General features: G+C 42.5%; 1 protein-coding gene across 1 annotated transcript in view; it reads right to left on the minus strand.

Annotated features, from left to right (window-relative positions):
* The window catches only part of CFAP251 (cilia and flagella associated protein 251), a 663,510-nt gene that overhangs the window by 625,219 nt on the left and 23,783 nt on the right, over positions 1-14,508 (minus strand). The window contains exon 2 of the mRNA XM_086942981.1: positions 5,068-5,421. Within this exon, the coding sequence (XP_086799107.1) occupies positions 5,068-5,415 (348 nt within the window). The 5' untranslated portion in view covers positions 5,416-5,421. The remainder of the gene's footprint in view (positions 1-5,067; positions 5,422-14,508) is intronic.

The raw sequence follows: 14,508 nt of genomic DNA on the forward strand, positions 1-14,508 counted from the left end.
GCCGCCGGGGGAAAGCAAAATAGAGAGGTGGCTGGGGCCGTACAATGTCGGAGGAAGCCTCCACTCACCGAATGGACGCACTACTCCTGCAGCAGGAAGAGAGCTCTCGTAGAAGGCGGCGCGGCCCACATCGTCAGAGGTCAGTCGGCAGTGTCATCTGTTCAACATTGTGCCACAAGAATTGTTCGAAACAGGCACACAAGTTAGAACACAACAAGGCATGAACTGGTCACCTTCCAAGGAAAAAATGGAAACAGCCTAAATCATTCACAAGAAGAAGCACAGCAAACAATGAAGAATGCTGCAAGATGCCGCTGGTAGATGTAGCAGCCCCATAGCCATCTCCTGCAAGAGTAAATATCTACAAGTACTACTGAGAGGTAACAATGTTTGAATTGCCTTTGCATGAATCTTTGTCTGCTAAGAAAATTACTTCATGATGACGGAGGCACCAGCTGTAACCATAATCATCCAAGACTGAAAAATCCCAGGTACATTAGTAATATGCGTCCTGGAAATAGACCCCCCTCTTTCCAGAGCCTCTCTCCAGCCCTGAAAAGTGTGCTACGCCCCAATGTAGCAGATGTTCAAGCTATGCTATTGGGTTCTGTTGACACTACTGACCCCTAAGCACTACATTAGGTACACAAAATAGTGAATTTCCCAGACTTTCTGTTTGCTAATTTCTCTGTCATGTGTTTAAATCTCATTACATCTGTTATACACTGAATATTGGTTAATAGGAGAATAACGTTTAGCCCAAAAATCTTTTGAATGATTGAAAGGGAATCTTAAATGCATATTCTGGTGGCTAGCACTTTTTCACCTAAAAGGCTCATGTTTGCTGGGCGCAGATGCTTTGGATGAAAAAGACCATGGTGCAAGGTCCACTACTGCATGCTGTCATGGTAGAAGTGTTGTCACTGAAAATAGACTACCTAAAGTGGGGGTCCGTGACACAGACCAATATAACAAATGTCCTTGGTGCATTGGAATTTTTTTGTCTGGGACCAACATCTCTGTAGTGGCGGTTCCAGACTGAGCAGGCAGGGGATGGAGGGTTGGGGTGGAGGGATACATGCTATCTTATAGACTGACCCAAATTGGGAGGTCCCACAGATGCCATTTCGATCTGGGAACACAGACTATAAGCAACCTCTAAATGGGCCAGGTGAATTAGAGAGGAAGAAAGATAAGTCTATCATCGATTTTTGGCAAGTGTCCATTACTGGCCTTCTACTAAGGAGATGATATGGAATGGATTGAGGCAGATCAGCAGTGAAGCAGGATGTAGTCATAGGAAGGTTTACAAGCTACTAAATCTAAATCAGGTTTTGGACAAAGTGAGGTGAATCGCATTTGTTGAATATTTATGTGTTTAGCAGTTCTATATTGGGTGAACAAGACTTGGCAGTATCTTAATTAAAAAACATGTTTGTTAAGCACTTGACAGCCTGTGAATTGCCACACAAGATTCAAGATCCTTAGCTAGTTGCCTGGAAGAGATAACAGCTGTCACACCAAGCTTCCAGTGGGCTCCACCTCAGTCACTGACCCAATTCAGTAAGGATCTAAAGGCCTAGCATTTCGACTGAACCCCAGCACATAGAACGATCAGCCCTCTCTGCCCCCCACTCAGAGCCTTGAGTCCCTAACTGGTGAGTAGCCACACTTTACAAACCCTGATTGATTGATTGATCGATTGATTGATTGGGGGGACCGAGGAGTTATTCAAAACATTTCAGGTTGTACCTGAGGCACCATTATAGATAAGCAGCTGAAGATAGGAATCACCCTGTTAACAACTGTGTTTAGTAATTTGTAATATATTGTTAGTTTAGAGAATTGTAAATGCATAATAGACAAATCTATATAAAGGCATCGCAATAGGGATCAAAAGTAAATAAAGAGTTGACCTGAAAGGGGCATCAGTAATACCGGTTACTTACAGCAACACAAAGCTGAAGTATTAATTCAATTCACCATATTTTCATGTCACCAAAATACGTATAGGTAAGGGGCGAGCAGAATGTTTTCCCTATTTGCTAGTAGGGGAAAGGGATTAAGAGGTGTAAAAATGTGGTAAATTAGTGCTTCGCAGAAGATTTTTGGTGGGGTTTCAGCAATTTTATTTTCCTTTATATAGAAAGTGATCTGCCATTGGACCAATTCTCTTAGAGTTACGTTATCCACCAGGATGTCATTCATTCCCCACTGTCTTGGAGCCGGTTCAGTAACCCAGAGATCGAAATCATTGGAGGTACATTGGCATTTACATGCATGGTCAGAAACCACATTTGGTTCTATTTTAGGATTGGAGGTGTGTTGGATAAGACAGCTCTCCACAAGTATGTAATCAATCCTAGTGAAGCTATTGTGTGGATGGGAGAATAAAGTATAATCATTAACTGTCTGGTAGTGGATCTACCAGACATCTTTAAAGTTGAATTCTCTATCGTAGTTTGTTAGCTTTGCATCGGGTCTGATAGGACAGAATTTTGCATTTGACTTTCTATCACGATCACCATCTAATAGAAGGTTAAAGCCACTCCCTATTATTATTCCTGTGACCTTGGGCATGTCAGCAATGAATTTGTTGAAGAAAGACCAGAATTCGGGATCATCGTTGTTTGGGGCATAAATTGTTCAAGATAAAACATTCAGTATAGTCTGTTTTTTACCAGGGTGATTACCCTCTCCCAGATTTATCCTGTTACTAGGAGATCATGTTGATGTTAGATATCTGTGATATAAGTGCCATAACCCCATTGTTCTCTTGCTGAGTGGGACAGCTAGTACAATCAGCAATCTAATTGTAGTTGAGTTTTAGAGCCTCCCCACGGTCAATCCTTGTTTCGTGTAGAGAATGACACCGCTTTTATTGACCAAATAAAAGATCAAGGTTTCAAGGACAACCCAACTCCCTGTGCTACACTACAGGAAACTTACAACCTTTCCAACATGGACGTTTACAGATTTGTAAAGCTCAAGGCTGCACTAAGGAAGCTAGGGAGAACTCATGTACCAGATCTCCCAACATTGCTAGGTATTTTTACATCTGGCCATGTGGCCCTGAAGACATATTCTCTTCTCTCACCCTCCACATCACACCTTACCTGCAAAACTGTTTCCACGTGGAACACTAAAAATGCCCTCTCAGGTAAGTGTAATCCTGCTGCCTCTTGGAGGAAAATATGGTCCTTCCCTTTCAAGAGTGAAGTCCCCCTGCAATCACACAATGTAGAAACAATATTCTGCACAACGCCCTTTGGACGCCAAGCAAACTCTATAAATCACAACTCTATTGCAACTTCAAGATAGCCCCTGGTGGCCTGACGCACACAGTACTCAATTGTGCACAGGTTTTACCTCTTTGGACCCAAATACAAGGCCTAATTGAAACAATCTTTAATATTCAGCTAACCATTGATGCATCAATAGCTTCTCTTGGAACTTTCTCATCATGAGACCTCCCTACCCTACATCCTGAAAACCTCCTGCTTATTGATCTCCCACTTGCCATTGGTTCAAAACGAATCCTCTCACAATGGAAAAGTGCTACTAACATTTCTTTCCATATGTGGCGGGCCTGGCTGTGCTTCACCGGAAGTGCGGACAACACATGCTTCTGGGAATCCCACAACTTATCATTCTCAGGAAAATTCTGAATTTTATTGGAAGGTTAGCACCAAAAAAACACATCCCCACAATTAACGCACAGCACTAGTCCTCTTGTTGCCCTACTTATAAACATCAAGTTTTTACCATGAAGATGCTTCCAAGTTTCACCCTTGACTAACATAGCTTTACATTATCCAGCTAGTCGTCATCCCTTTCACATACTTTTCTCAATCTACTTTCTCTCCTTCACTCTACTTTTCTTTCGTTTCTCCCTTCTCTTATAAAATGGCTCCAGAACATATTTTGGATTCGAAATATGCTTCTGTTACAAACTTTATAGTGGATAACTGTTATCATTTACAGCTACAGTGGGTATCTTCTGAATTTGGAATTTTCTCAACTGATCTTACTTATAACTTCCACTTGTATGATGTTTCTCACTGGATACTTACACCCCTGCCATCAATGCTTGAGCCCAATGAAAACTTTTTAAATGAAAAATAAAATAATGAATTCGATTTGGTGGACTGCTACAGAACCAAAGTTGCAAGATTGTGGCACCAAGTACAATACACAAAAAATAAGTTATTATTAATATTACTAACATGGGCTTTATGATTCGTCTTCGGTATCTAGTATGCCATTAACATGACATGGTTAAGGAATATTTGGTACAAGAAAAATACATTGGTTTGTAAGCCAATTTCTGACTGAGGGGATGTGATCCTTGAATAGTGTAGTGTAGTCAGAATTATTAGAAAATTCTTGCCCTGGTTAAGTGGCTTCATCTAAGGTAGTAGGCAAAATTTGTCCATTAGCAACAGCAATTAAAGATGTGCCAGAACTTAGCTTAACAATTTGCTTACATCATTGGGCACTGCGATGCAATAATACAGTGGTCACTGCTGCAGAGAGCCCTTAAAGATATACATGTAAAAAGAATCCTCCTCCTTGTCTTTGCCTGCTCAGTGCAGAGAAATGTGCCATTAGCTCTAACACAAATGTGTATTACTTACATGTATATGTGTGAAGGGTGAAAGTCTATTAAAAGGAAGTAAATACTGACCAAACTCCAGGAATTGCATATTGTGGGTCCTATCACTTCAATGGTGCCTGGTAAAATATTGTATGCCCTGGATATCAAGAAACTCATGAACATGCACTGGTGTGCTTGTGCAGGTGAGCTTTGGCTGTTGCCAATGGATTTGTATTGGGGAGAGCAATTCTAGACAGTGGTAGAAAAAGCTTGCAAATGGTAATGTTTTATTTAGTCAATGCTGGAGTGTCTACTCAGATCTACAATTTGTAACATGATCAGTCATGCAATACCTCAGAAGCCAACCTTTGAAAGACCTAATTTTACATGAAAGATTCAAATACTTTGAGTATTAATTGCACTACATATTATAATGAACGCATTTACCAAATGTGTTCCAATAAACTTACTTTCAAGCTTTGCCTTGCTGACACCGACCGGTGAGAGGCTGAGGAGGTCAACAAGTCTTCAGGAGGGAGTGATTGGGCAATGACTACTTCCTCCTCTCCTTCTCTGCTCACGTCAGCATCTGCTTCCAAACTAGGTTCAGTTTCTTCCTCGTCAGACGCAGGTTCACGAGGAAGGTCATGCTCGTCCTGCACAGCCCTAGGTGTTGAAATGTTTTGGGGGCTTTCAGTTTCCAAACCAAGATGCCCCAATGCATCTTCTTCACTCTCTGCTCCATGTTCAGACTGCTCTTGTATTTCTTTGTCGTGTTCACTTGTTTTTTCAGTTGGGATTTCATTTGGTTCAGCCATAGTTTCCTGAAAGAGATAGATTTACATAAAGCCATAGATTACACATCTTCACTTGTATTTAGATGTCACATTATTGTGAATAGCCACAACGTGGTTCCAAATTGTGTAATACAGGGCCAAATCACAAATCTTCACGTCAAAGTGACCACAGAAACTGGCCGGGACAAAAACTCTCTAGAGTTTGGATTCGTGGTGCAAACATGGTCCCTTTTAGATCTCAGCTCTCAGGGTCATGAGGTTTTGTAGCAGGGCGGGGATATTCTGGTGCTGGCTCTGCAGAACTCTCCTTCTTCACAATGAGCATCAGCCCCGGCACCAGTTAGGGCCCTATGTGATATTTCTCCCATATGTATTTGTTCTCTGCAGCGATCCCTATTATTATGCCACAGTTAGTTAACAGATTGATAAGATTATGTGTATAGCGAAAATGATTCATTAAGAAGCATTCCAAGATTGCAAACGCTGGTGGCTGGCACAGGAGTGCAAGTGCTTTTATTAAAATGTTCCTTTCTCTGGGTGGTTGCCTAAACTAGCAAAGCCTACCAGACTAGAATAGGACTGACAACAAAATGTGAATCCTAAGTTTAGGCATCAAACACGTGAAGCTTTTAATACCATATAGGTCAAGTGAAACTGCTTTCAGAGGTTAGTCTCACAAAAATGCAGAGGTGTCTCTCTGTCATCATCTGAAGTAGGAGTGTGTTTCACACGACTAGATTTATTTTCAATAGGAATAAGGACCTTGATGGGTGGTATGTTCTGAGGACCTCGTGTAGAAATAATGTTATTGCAAGATTACCAAAGAACATACACTAGATTTTATTTATACAAACAAAAGTAAACATATTAAAAGTACATTCTAAATAAATGTAATGATATAGACATACAAACTTGTATTTAAAATGTGTGATTGTATGAAATCATGTATGTAAGAGTGCCCTCCCAAAGCCAGGCTGGACTAAGTTATGAATTGGAATTTTGTGTAAATTGTTTTATTCCTTTATTTATTGTATCCTATTTTTATGTATTCTTTTATGGCCATGTACCAAAATAATGATTGATTGATTGATTTCAAATAACACACAAACATACCACACTAGAACCAGAATGGAAAAATGACTATCGCTGTATAATCACAGCAAGCAGTCTTCCGAACAGAAAGTAAAAGCGGATTAATCACAACAGGCTGCAAATAAACGGGCTGGTTACTTATTAGTAATTTCACTTCCTGCAATATCAATTATAATGAAGGCCCGTTTAGTACTGCAATCTGGGAGTGGAGGGAGTGAAGTCCAAGACTATGACCAGGAAGACCTGGACGTGAAGTAATGAAGATTACCAGTAAATAATTGGGTTGTTACATGCTTGTCTGTCTTCCTTGTCAATTGTCCTTGTACATTAAGAAGCAATAACCAAGCCATAAACAAGTGACCATTGGGTCTTAACTTAAGAAGAGAGCACAGAATAAGATGATGATCCTTCCATGATTCTTGTACGTCTTTCAGAATTTATCCTTACAGCTACCTCAAACCGGATTCTTGGCTCTAGATAGGGCCACAATATATTTCTTGTGGAAAGGCTCCAGGCCACGTATCCCCCACACACACTGCCAATGGGGACCATATGATGGGGGTGTGGTAATGTCCAACCTCTCTCTCTCTATTACCTGTCCGTCCAACTGCTCATCATCCATGACTGGTTCAACGCGGTGGAACGATCCTGCCTAGAAGGTGGAACTCGCACAACTGGGTTTTTCCCAGATCCAGAATATGTTCTATAGAACCCCAATCCCCCACACATTGCCTACAGTTTTTATGGCATGGAGATCGGCCATACGACACGTACATTGGGGGTCCATGCTCATGCAGCAAACTCCACCGTGGCATGGCACCTGGTTGAGGGAAACGGCGTCCCTCAGTGGCTTTTGGTCCTGGGATTGCATGTGTATCTAAGGGTTGGGGGATGTCTGGTTAGAGACTCATTTAGGTTCTTTCATGAGCTGTAGCAGACATACCAGGTCACACATTCTCAATTTTACAGGTATCTCCAGCTCAGATACACACTTGCAGCCCACTCTCTTTCCTCAGACCACCTGCCGGAGTTTATCCGCTGGAAGCCACGCTGCTGATGGGGCACTTAGGTAGAGGGGGGATCTTGCAGATCTACTGCACACCCGTCATTAACTCACCTGGGACACTGGACCACCTCAGGAACCGGTGGGAGGAGTGGGTGGGACATTGGAGGACGAGGGCTGGAGAGATGCACTAATGGCCCACTGTAACTAACTACATCGGCCAGGCTACGCCTCATCCAAACTAACTACCTTTATTTCATTTACCTTTCCCTGTATTGACTGCATAGGGCTGGCTTGCGCCCCAACCCCACTCGCCCCCGATGCGGAACGGAGCCTGCTGACTTTTATCACATGGTTTGGACCTGTGAGGTCCTGTCCACCTACTAGACAGAAGTGATCAGGGAACTAACGGGGGTTCTAGGACAGGAGATTCCCATGTCATCGACATTGATCTTACTTGGGAGACTGGAGGGGACAGGGAGTACAAGGGCGGAGAGTTCCTTCATGGGGATGGCCCTCCTAGTGGCTAAGCATGATATTGCTTCACAATGGCTGGCTTTTATACCCCCCACCCTGGCAAAATGGAGGAGAGGGGATATATTGGTGTGTGTACAGCAGGAACAGGTGGTCTACGAAACCCAGGGATGCCCCCTGATGCATGCTAAGGTATGGGGGAAATGGCTTGGGCAACTTGCTTAACATGACACACTATCTGCTCAGCTGTTATGTATCACCCATGCAATGTTTACTGTGTGCTGCATAAGTTTCCCCCCCTTGGAACTCAGATCATATATGTTTTATTGTGCTCTATTGTATGTGTGTTGTACTCAAATGTTTTAGCACCGCGTTGGAGTTTTAAAATGAAAAACCCAATATAAACTGGTAAACTAAGGGCTTACCCTTTGGTGATGCCTTTATCATTGATCCGAGTGAATAAATAGACCCTTTTGCCTCAATGGATTAAGCACAATCTTCCTTACAAAACTATTTTGGACATCAGGTTTTTGGCAGAGCTGGCAGAAGCAGGAGCTGCTTTGTCTGCCTATTCTTCAAGAGGTAGATTTAACCAAAACAGAGGCAACATGACTTCCAAGTAATGAGTGACCTCCAGGATATTGACTGACATAAGTCAGGGCAGCACAAGACGAATAAGGTTCTAATTTGGGAGGGCAGGAAGGAGGATACTGATTTGGACATTAACGATATTAATTGTGTTGTCAATATTTTATCTGGGTCCCTATCATTATCATGAACAATATTGCGAAAAATACATGTCAGAGAGTTGCAACGCATAATTTGCCATCCTCTAGCACCTCTCACCCTGGATTGGAGGAAGGATACAAAATTGTATCTTGGAATGTAGGTGGACTAGCGAACAAACAGGGTTCACTAGCCTGGTCCGATTTTATAAGTGATCTTGATATAAAATGTATCCAGGAAACTTGGTGTATAGCTCCCATTCATTTCAAGGGCCTCTCATCACACTGACTTGAGGCCGACCCATTGCCTGCCTGGAGGGCCAAAGGAGAGCTCATGGTCCTTATATTAAATATGCTCCCTGTAAATATCAAGAAAAAAATAACAATGGGACCACATTCATTAATATTACTGCAAACATTTAAAGGAGGGCGGGATGTGGTATTGGTTAATTATTACAATAAAGTTTTTGATTGTACCCATTGGAATGTGGTTTCAGCTCTCGATGGAGGACTAGAGACGTTACTTTCCTTTATCACCAATCGCTTTATACTCATTTGGGCAGGAGACTTTAACATACAACCATGCCCCTTTTCCACCAAACGGGTTTCTGGGGTCACCAATCAGGCAGAGTTGGTTATTTACCCTTTTCTCACAACAACTAAGGGGGTTTACTGAATTTAATAATCACTAAGTTAGATTTACATTTATTAAAATGCGCTTGTGATAATAATGGAGACCCAATACCAACGTTTATAAGAAGGAAAGCCACATCCATCATTGACCATATCTTAATTTCAGGTAATGCAAGCAAGTGGTGTTTCACAATTGTATTGCATCGACGTTTTTCTTTTGGGGCAAAGCCAGTAACGTCTCACAAAGTCTTATGACTAACATCACCCCTGTAAGACCTAATGGGGTTCGCATTAAGTGGGATGGAGTTGGGTGGCATGGCCTGCATCAAAAGATAATGGCTGCACACTAGGAGAGCTCCGCGAGCCCAATGCCCCTACCTCCTTAATCCGCCACAAAATCTGTAGAAAAGAGTTTGAAATTATTTCCTTTTTTTTATCCTCATATTGCGAAAATTCTATGTGTATGGAAAATTTGGTTTCTACCTCTGAAACTTTTTTGTACCGTCACTGCCCATTTCTCTCTTGTCATGGGAGTTTTCCCTTTCCATGTTTAATCAGAGGAGACCCCTTGCCATTACATATTCACAAGTCTGTAATCGAAGGGGGAGGGAGCTAGCCACCTTGGCTACTCTATGAGTATCATACTCATATTCCAGACTGTGCTTTCGCTTTAATCATAGGACAGTGTGTTCTAGCCTTCTTTATGGGTTTAGGTGTTTCTCCATAATTTTTCCAATAATTAAACCTCTTACTGCAATTACCCCGTCTGTCTAATTTATTTATCTTTATAGCGGAGTTCATCCATTCCCCATGTGATGGGGGTGTTGGCCCAATCCACTTGATGCATATTTCTCTCCTTGCTATCACCATTAACACAAAAAGTAGCTTTGTTTCCATTACTGTTAATTTTACTTGTTCCGTTGTGTTACCAATCCCAAAAAGAATAAGAGTTTCACTTACTTTTAGATGTTTTCGGAATATCAAACTTAACGTCTTACCAACTTCTTCCCAGAATGTTCTCAGGGATGGGCAGCTCCAGAACATATGAATATCATCTACCCTTACTTCCCCGCACTTAGGGCATTTTTTAATTCCTGCATTCTTAAATTTTGAAAGTTTTTTCGGAGTCCAGTAGGCTCTGTGCAGGGTGTACAGGTGATTTCTTTTCAGTCTCACAGATTTTAGTGTTGACCAACATTTCTCTATTGAGTCATCCCATAGGTTTACTAGTTCTTCTGTATCTAGGTCTTCCCCCCACGTTTGTTCTGCTATTTGGTAGCTTTCCTCTTCTTCCATTATTAAAGTCCAGTACCATTTTGCTACCTCCTTGTTTATGGGTAAGATTTTTGTCATTTCTTTTTCCAAGGTTTTACTATCTTTATCCTGTGATGGTATTGTTTTTGCCCAACTATTCAGTTGATAAAACTTAAATTTTTATATTGTTCCATTAGTGATTTTATTCATTTCTTCCCAGGAGATCAATGTTGACCCATTTAGTAGTTGACCCCAATAGTTAATATTGTTTTGTTTTAAGGGGGTGGCCATGACATCTTTCAGACAGTTCGGGGTTCCGGGAGAGTTCCATATCGGTGCCATTGCACTATAGTAGGGAATTTTTAAAATCGTTCTAAATTGTATCCAAAGTTTTGCTGCTTCCTTAAGAACCTTTAATGTAACTTTTTTAAAGTATTTTTGATGTCCAAATTTGAAGAGATAATGGTCCTCTGCTTCTGTAGTCGCTTGCAAGTATTCCGGATAGTATTGGTGTATTCCTAGAAGGTTCCTTATATTTTTAAATTGGAAAGCCCTGCAGTATTCTGTCAAATCCGGACTTGCGATACCTCCTTTCTCTTTCTTTCTCCTTAGCTTTCTCCAAGATATTCTGGTTCCCTTGGAGGCCCATATAAAGCTTGCAAGCTCTCCCTGTAACTTTTTCAGTTCGGCTTTTTTAAATTGCAATGGAATATTATTAAACAGAAAGGTAAATTTTGGAAGTATATTCATTTTTATGATGTTAGACTTCCCTATAAAACTTAAAGGCAGGCTAGACCATACTTTAAGTAGTTTTCTTACATCTCGGGCTACTCTGTTTAGATTGTTTTGTGGTATTTTATCTATATTTTGATTTATCAAGATGCCCAAGTATCTTATCTCTTTTTTTATGTTAGGACTATGAAAATGGGTATTCCATGTCATTATTTCTGTTTTGGTATGATTTACTGAGTATCCTGAAACTTGGCCGAATTTAGAAATGATTTTTTCTATAGCTGGTTTGGATCTCTCATATTCCTCTGTGAATAGCATCAGATCATCTGCGTAGAGTGCTAGCTTTTTCTCCCATCTCTGATATTTAAAGGGAGTTATATCTTTACAGTTTCTGAGTTTGTTTGCTAGGGGTTCTATATATAAGTTAAAAAGCAGGGGAGAGAGAGGACACCCTTGTCTCGTGCCTCTACCAATTTTTATATTATTCGTAAGGTTGCCATTAACTAGGATTCTTGATCTAGGGTTTTTTTAAATTTCTCCTATTGCATGAAGGAAGGATTCCCCTAGATTATTTTTAGTCATTATACTGTTTAAGATGCCCAGGGGTTTCTGGGGTCACCAATCAGGCAGAGTTGGTTATTTACCCTTTTCTCACAACAACTAAGGGGGTTTACTGAATTTAATAATCACTAAGTTAGATTTACATTTATTAAAATGCGCTTGTGATAATAATGGAGACCCAATACCAACGTTTATAAGAAGGAAAGCCACATCCATCATTGACCATATCTTAATTTCAGGTAATGCAAGCAAGTGGTGTTTCACAATTGTATTGCATCAACGTTTTTCTTTTGGGGCAAAGCCAGTAACGTCTCACAAAGTCTTATTACTAACATCACCCCTGTAAGACCTAATGGGGTTCACATTAAGTGGGATGGAGTTGGGTGGCATGGCCTGCATCAAAAGATAATGGCTGCACACTAGGAGAGCTCCGCGAGCCCAATGCCCCTACCTCCTTAATCCGCCACAAAATCTGTAGAAAAGAGTTTGAAATTATTTCCACAGCTAAATTCCAGTTGTCCCGGGAGGACGTGACGTCTTGTGGCCTAAACTCCGATGCAGGCCGGGACCGACAGGGACAGATGCTCTGGAAAGAAGACATAGGGGGCAGGGCCCTTGGCTTTGGAACCAGCGCCTACTCAGAGTGAGCACTCCTGACGGCGGCTCTCGGCGTTGCCCAGGCTTTCCACCGATGCCCTTGGGTGAGTTTGGCATGGCCAGGCCTGACACGAAGACTGCATGTGGTCTGAGAGCCAGGTGCGAAGCAGCACTGATACGCGGCTGAGATGTGAACGGGACCACGGTGAAAGGAGGCACTGAGGACATCCAAATATCAGAACTGTTCTGTGCTGGTGGAGGAAGATAACCAATGAGTGGGGAAGTCATGGGGAGGGCTGCCCCCACACCCGGTCCATCGTTGAGACACTGGGGCCGAAGAGCGCTCCTCGCACTGGGGGGTGCCGGGCCATCACCTCTACACCTTCACAGAGACTCCTCACAGGTGGGCAAAATCAATCCCCGACCAAGCCGTGGACAATATCCTGATCCAGCCGCACACCCTAATTCTTTAGAATGCCGAGTCACTAGGCATTACCTCAGACGCCAAACGAGAACCTCAAGTGGGGGTACAGCGCTGCAAGGCCTCCGGGTAGTTATGCGCTATATAAAGGGAAATTTTTCATTTCATTTCATTCATTTCATGACCCAGCTGGGGGAATGCCGACAGGCCACACAGTAACTCCCTGATCAGGCGGCGGTGAGTATCCGGTGGATCGACCCTCAGCCCTGATACCCTGCAGATTGTCTATTTGGCGGACACGCTATTGCGACCAGCAAAGGAGGTCGGGGCACACACCAAACCAAGCTGGACAAGTTCACGCTACAAAGAGGGCAAGAAGAGGGTGCCAGCACACAGGAGCCAGCAGCAGAGAAAGATAAACCAACTTTGAAAGATATCATGGTGCCATGACCAAAGTTTGCCAATCATCAGAAACCCGCATAGATTCGATAGCTTCCGAAGTCTCACTGTTGAGGGCAGATCTAAGCAAGCTGAATGACTGAGTCTTAGAGTCTTACAAGTGGTAGAAACAACCCAAACACTAAAATCAGACTCTTTGACCCTCCAACCAGTGAGAGTCCTGAGTAACACAACTAAAATACTGGAAGCAAAACTGAACAAGTATGAAGGGCGATCTGGGCGCAATAACGCGAGCATATTGGTGTTCCAGAGTGCGCCTAAGGCCCAGCCACTGATCTTTTCGTGGAAGACCTTATATTGAAACGTCTGCAACACCCGAGGCTTGCCCAACTATTTTTCAGTGGTAAGGGCACTGAGGAAACCTGGGAGCGGCTAGAGGGATGGCACATGGTGGTAGACTCTAGCCCAACAGGTAACCAACACAATCGTCTAGTGAAAGTGCAAACTGGCTCTGAGTCGAACACAGGTGGAACTCCACTCATATCCAAGAATCCAGGCAAGAGTGACTAATGCTTCTCCACTACCGCCTGACTCTCCAAAAAAACAAATGGATTGATTGTTGAACTTGGTCAAGCAAGTCCCCTAAAGGCTATCGATCACTACCGGACGTGGTGTTAATGATGTAACGTATATATAGCCGATCACTTTGAAAGTTTAAAGAGGGGAGAGGGAGGGTTTGCGGAAACTGAAGTCCTGGTTCCCGGTTAATTATTTTTGGGGGATCGATAGGCACTCTGCATGTTGGAATGGTGGGAAGTTGCTTAACCGTCAAGCAGGGTAGCAGGGTGTGGGGTGGATTCCTTTCTACATACCAGAAAAGAATATTGTACCATAAATGTAATTTGGGGATTTTTTTTGTTAGAGTTGGTTTCACATGGATAAAATGCTCCTGAGCCCGAGAGGCCACAATCAGGCACTGTATTCGAACCCACTGAAACAAACACTCACTGGCTCCACACACCAAACGGTGACATTCTGGCACAAAGTAGCAAGAACACTAGGGTGACAGTACAAGATGACTCAATCCACACCATTATGTGTGATGACACAATCAGCATATCGAGGGTTGGGGACCTGTGGTTAAAAGGCAACGTGAAACCTTTTACCAATTTACGAGAGGACTTCGAGAGGGCTGACTCCGAGACATTCAGATACCTCCAGAT

This window comes from Lissotriton vulgaris, chromosome 11 (assembly GCF_964263255.1).
Source record: "Lissotriton vulgaris chromosome 11, aLisVul1.2, whole genome shotgun sequence".
NCBI lineage: Eukaryota > Metazoa > Chordata > Amphibia > Caudata > Salamandridae > Lissotriton > Lissotriton vulgaris.